The 6,000-nt window shown below is 46.5% G+C and overlaps 1 protein-coding gene across 1 annotated transcript; it reads left to right on the top strand.

The window, feature by feature from the left end:
- Positions 1 to 2,191: 2,191 nt before the first annotated feature.
- Positions 2,192 to 5,486, top strand: LOC311339478 (small ribosomal subunit protein eS10-like). The gene is made up of 6 exons (XM_084464877.1): positions 2,192 to 2,256; positions 2,706 to 2,855; positions 3,466 to 3,640; positions 4,474 to 4,551; positions 5,248 to 5,303; positions 5,398 to 5,486. Exons 2-6 carry the CDS (start codon positions 2,706 to 2,708, stop codon positions 5,443 to 5,445), a joined length of 507 nt encoding a protein of 168 aa, XP_084321003.1. The 5' UTR covers positions 2,192 to 2,256; the 3' UTR covers positions 5,446 to 5,486.
- Positions 5,487 to 6,000: the final 514 nt, after the last annotated feature.

Genomic DNA, 6,000 nt, shown 5'->3' on the forward strand with positions numbered 1-6,000 from the left:
CCAGTGGCCACTCAAAGGGCTTCACAATATCACCTCACATTCACCCATTCATGCACACATTCACACACCGACAGCGTGGTCAGCCAAGCAAGGCGACAGCCAGCTCATCAGGAGCAGTTAGGGTGAGGTGTCTTGCTCAGTCTGACTCTCAGACACGCTCAGGAGGAGCCGGGGATCGAACTAGCAACCTCCCGGTGACCAGCCAACCCGCTCTACCTCCTGAGCCACATGCCGACCCATGCTGCAACTGTTTGTGGCCCTCGTGTTTCCCCCCCACCCCCAACCCCACTCCACTCCAGACAAACATAACATGACCCTTGACCCTCTTGGTTCTATGCTCCACATCTCAGCCTTCTATTGAAGGAGGGGTTGCATGCAAATGTGTCCCCCCCTGTAATAAAAGTGGTCCTTGACTCTGGAGGAGGAAGCTGTGATGAGCTAGCAGTGTCTGAGGGTCATCTAACCCGCTGATGAACCACCGTTTGGTGTGTGGATGGGGTTGGTTGATGGATACAACAACGGTAACTTTATGGAACATACTCTTATTATCTGTGGTACTGGTAACATAACTTATTATTAACATCACAAAAAATAAAATTGATGTCCCAATTAAGAACGGATAATGAATGAATAAATGAATGCATCTTTTTGTAATATAGCAATGATGAAGATGGAAGTACAAAGCGATACATAGCAATGATTACGAAGGCGTATTCACGGCGTCAGAATATCAGTCCACCTTTACCAACAGGCCTGATACAGTTACATTAGTCGAGTTAGTAGTTGGTCCCTCGCTGGGGGAAATGAGCTCCGTCTCTTTTGTTTACCCGGTGAATAGCCGAGACGAACGGAGAAGGATCGCCGACGGCCGCTAATCAGAGAAGTGACGTGTAGTGTGACAAATGAGAAACACTACACCGTCAGGTCAGTGTCGTCGTGACGTCAGTGAATCACCTCAGCAGGGAGGGGGGGGGGGGGGGGGGGGGTTAGCAGCAACCACAAACAAACAAACAATCACAAGAACGTCGATCATAATATTAATTGAATAGAAGCTTTAAATATATTAAGGACCACCCACACGACTCCGGCACATACAGTTGGAGCGAACACAACAAAGACAGCGGGGAGCCCATATACAGAAACGCGGTACCTCTACCCGGTAAATCACCGGGGGATGGACTAGCCTACTCTGGGGCTATTAGGGGAAACCACCAAAGCCCTCCGCTGCAGACAGATCACATCATACCACATGGAGCTGCACTGGAGCTCAACTTTATAAACACCGAGACGGCAGAGCGTGTTGGAGATCAATGATGTTGGAGGATATGTGATGCATGCCATCACGTCTCATATATCAGTCGTTCTGAGGCTGATTGATGCATGTGGGCACTCTGACATATAATCGATAGTGTGCAAAGAAATAGGCCTAATGCATCAATACAGATGCACACTTCATCGTAGAGGAACGAAGATAATGCATAGCCTATGCATTTTCTGTAATTACAACAATTATCGACAATTATCGAATCAGCAACTTAAAAAATGTCTCATAGAATCTGATATCTGTACATTCTGTGATACAGCGGGTCGGGGTGAACAGACTGCGCCTACTGGTGTTGCTAATGGAATCAAGCATGGCTTACCCTCACGCAATGAGTATCCGGATTATTTTAAATGTTCAGTGGGTGATCATCTTCTTCTTCCGAGCCGGCTCCGGGGCTCCTTCCTCCGATAGGTACCGCGGACTGTAGGAGTGCAGCGCGGTGCTGAGGAGAGGGGCGGTCCGTGGGATGGGGGATGGTCCCACGTGCCGCCCGGTGCTGAGGAGAGGGGCAGTGGGCCGTGGGATGGGGGATGGTCCTCCCACAACACCGATCTGCGGTCTGTTCAGAAAGAGCGCCTTCAACAATAGGCTCACACTAATGAGACGCCACTGTCAAGAAACCCTAAATTATTTAACAACGCTTTTTTTTTTTTTTCAATTTAAAAAAATGTAATGTTAACAATGATTAGAAATTCGGTCGAGAAAACCTCAATTAATTAACAACGCTAATGTTTTAATTTTTTTTTGTTTATCAATTGAAAAAATGTAATGATTAAAAAGTATCATAAACATACCGGTATATATTCATGATAAAGCAGGCTCGGCTCCAGGGCACTAGGTGGCGCTGTGTTTTCCTGCGCAGGAGCCTGAATAAACCTCCGCGGGTGACGCGGGTCTTTCCTTCCGGCTCCGGTCCCTAACCAAGTGCAAAGGTAAAGAGATACCCGGCATTGTAATCCTAAAATATCTTAAACATCGTATGTTATATTAAATTATACTTTCCACCGTGTGGTATATTGTGTGTATCATGTACAAACCCGGTCGTATTTCCCGACTAAACTCCCCGTACCGTCCGATATGATGATATTGCTGGGAGCGTATTCCCCACTATACTGGTGGTGGAGCCGCTGTCCATCTTAGTCAGTTTGATTTTCAATGTGTATAACGTCAACTTGTGGTTCTGTTAACAACGTTGAACGCATCTTTTAGTTTGCTCGTCGTTTCTTTATTAAATCAAAACCATGTTATCAGCCAAAGTTTTACACTAGTATCCTAAACGGCGATCAGGCTAGCGCGCTAGGAAGTGTAATGTGATAACCAGGAGTATCATGTAGCGGCTAGGCTACATCCAGACCATCTCTAACGCTGTCCTCCCGAACAGATGCTGATGCCCAAGAAGAATCGCATTGCGATCTATGAGCTCCTCTTCAAGGAGGGCGTCATGGTGGCCAAGAAAGACGTCCACCTGGCCAAGCACCCCGAGCTGACCGAGAAGAACGTCCCCAACCTCCATGTGATGAAGGCTATGCTGGTGAGTTTATTGGGATGTGTGGGGTCTGAACATCACTGGCATGCTTTAATGTGTCCCGTAAACCGAGTTGGTCTAGAAAAAGGTAGCCTGAATCATAGGAAGGGGCCTGGGCGTCGTGCATTGCTCATCTTCTTTCTGGCAAAAATATGTAGTCAACTTTTTGGGCCATCACCTGTGTATACCCCTGAGTGGATGCTAGTATTGCAGTAGCTCTTGAAGAATGTGCACTGTACGGTCAGTTGTGTAGGTCTATTCCACACATTTGTGTGGAATGTATAAAGGTTGTACAACATGGGTCTCTATGTCAGCACTTGGGTGCAAGATTCTGCCGTGGCGATTCACACTAGTCTGTCAAAAATAACAAATTTAGTGTAATCTGGTGATGTGGAATTGTCACTGAAATGAACTGCTAAGCGGCCATTATCCCTTTTGGAAAGGTGTGTGTAACCCACGGCGATGGCCTTTTTGCGCTAAACGGGCGATGTAGAGACCCAGGGTGTATCGTCAGCTATCGGCCACATAAGTTTAATTTGACCTAGTTTGTTGATGCAACCCTTCCACCAAGTGCTCCCAGGGGTAAACGTATGCTGACTGAGCTTCCTCTCCTCAGTCCCTGAAGTCGTGCGGGTACGTCAAGGAGCAGTTTGCCTGGCGCCACTTCTACTGGTACCTGACCAACGAGGGCATCCAGTACCTGAGAGACTTCCTCCACCTCCCCCCAGAGATCGTACCCGCAACCCTGCGTCGCCAGACTCGCCCCGACACCGCGAGGCCCAGGCCCAAGGGTACGTTCTCGATGGTGCACGTATATGCAGTTATGTTACTGCAACTTGAGTGAGGCTGAGGGGATTCAAAGCTCAAGTGACTGATGGTTTATTGGGTTGGGCTGTTCTACCAGCAGAAATGTACTGGGTTCGATACTCTTAAGATCCAGTCTACCTGTAGGCCTCCAAGAGCAAGGTTCCTTACCCCTCCCCCCACCTTGATGACCTATACCTTCAATCCACTAAGTCGCTTTGGATAAATTGGCCTGCTGGGTCAATGGTGAAAAAGTGGGCACTTGCACATGATGCAACATTTTTGAGTATAGTTGAACACTAGATCATTGTCTTTGCCGTGAGAATCCTATTCCACATGCCATTGTCCAAAGCACATACGAGTTGGCATGTTTTTATTGTAGCTGGATTTACACTGGGGGGCTCAGTCATTCATTCACTGTAGGCCTGCTGAGTGGGGGCATTCCAGAGGGAACTCCACACACACATTTTTACACTCGCACACATGTGAAAGGACATTGAAGTGGTTTGAATGGCTGAACACTTAGTTTATAACGTGAAGTTCTTAAAATGAAATTTGGCTTCAACTGCTGTAGCTTTTTCTTCCCAGCCCAATATCTGACATATTTATAGGGACTTATGCTTAATTGGTTTTACATTTTTATATGGTAAACTAACTTGACAGTCTAGCTCTTCTCCCCCCCTGGATGGTGCAACTTACCACACCCCAGCTAGCGGGGTGGTTGTAATTCCAGACATTTGTCTTGGTTGAGTTAAACTGTTCTTAAACCCTCTGCGTAGTCTCCATGCACTCTCATGCTTGCCTTGTGACTGCTTTTCAGGAATGGAGGGAGAGAGGCCGGCACGCCTCAACCGTGGAGAGGCTGACAGAGACAACTACAGACGTTCTGCTGCCCCCCGTACGTACAACCACTGCTGCTCACTGTAGCCCCACCTTTATGGCTCTATTACAGATGTATCTGTATGGGTGTACATGTTTGCCGATGTGAAACCTGTAGAAATAATTTTAAAATCATTCATTGAGTAACCTATTTATAAATCCTCCACTTAGGTGGTTGAACTTCCTAAAGAGTTAATTGAGCACATCCACGTAAACCCATGTTTTAAAACTGCTTTACATCATGTTCTGTGTGAGTCAGTAGCTCCTCTGCCCAGTTCATTGGTTCCTTTAGCTCGTGATGTTGCTTTGTCCTGAGGCATTGCTGGAGGGTGAGCAGCGAGACCCAAAGAGCTAGGATACCACAACATATATCGACCAACATCTATATTTGAATATCGGCCGATATTGCGGCTATTTTTGACTCTATTATATTGACATCGGCTCCTAAAATTCAGTATGGTTTGGTCTCTGCTTCTCACTCAAGAACCAGCTTTTCTTGTAAAACATTGCTTCAGTAATCACAAGTGTGTCCCAAATTGGCCCACTTTTCTTTTTCTTCAAACTAAGCACCAAGGCAAAGTAAAGGGCCACTGCCTAGCGGTAAAACCATGCATATTCATGGGCCCAGAGGCAGCATGTGCGCTCATTAGCCCCCGTTAGGTAAGAGCACTCGGTTGGTGTGTTGTACTAAGTGTTGTTGTTTTTTTGTTCACAGCTGGCGCTGACAAGAAGGCTGAGGCAGGAGCTGGAGCTGCAACAGAGTTCCAGTTTGTAAGTAACATGTTTTGAGCCTTCAAGTTAAATCTTTCCCTGAGCACTCACTGATCCCTGAGTTTGTATTTATTGGGTTCTTTCTCTTTTCCAGAGAGGTGGATTCGGGCGTGGCCGAGGACAGCAGCAGCCTCCTCAGTAATCTGCTGTTTTACTTTCTGTACAATAAAACGTCAAAAACAACATGCTGGCTTCACTGGTTCTCTCCGGGGGGGGGGGGGTGGCCGTACTCTGGGAATACTTTAAGATTATGAGCCATAGTCTAAATGCCTCTGGGAATGAATGTACTAATCCTAGTTTAAGAATTCTTGATGCTGAAACTGGGAATTCAAAGTTTAATAAACAAACTCACTCGAGTGGTTGTCTAATGGCATGGCGATTACTTAAATGGTAAATAACACATTGGATAACCTGTCTGAAAATAATTTCTAAGGAGCTATGGGGGTCTGATGTCACTTAAGTGATGCTAATGCAGCTTGCCTACACCATCTTACTGGAAAATTGACTTTTCAATAAAAGGTGATTCCCACCAGGTGTGAGCAATTACAAGCTGTTAGAAAGTGCCCTTTCCTGTGTTTTAGTGACATCAAAAGTGGTCCACTTATGCCGCTTTTCCACCGCCAGTACCGACTCGACTCGCCACGCCTTATTTGCGTTTCCATTGGCAAAAAAAGTACCTGGTACCTAGTACCGGGTA

Source organism: Micromesistius poutassou, assembly GCF_964030765.1.
Source record: "Micromesistius poutassou genome assembly, chromosome: 2".
In the NCBI taxonomy this organism is placed as follows: Eukaryota; Metazoa; Chordata; class Actinopteri; order Gadiformes; family Gadidae; genus Micromesistius; species Micromesistius poutassou.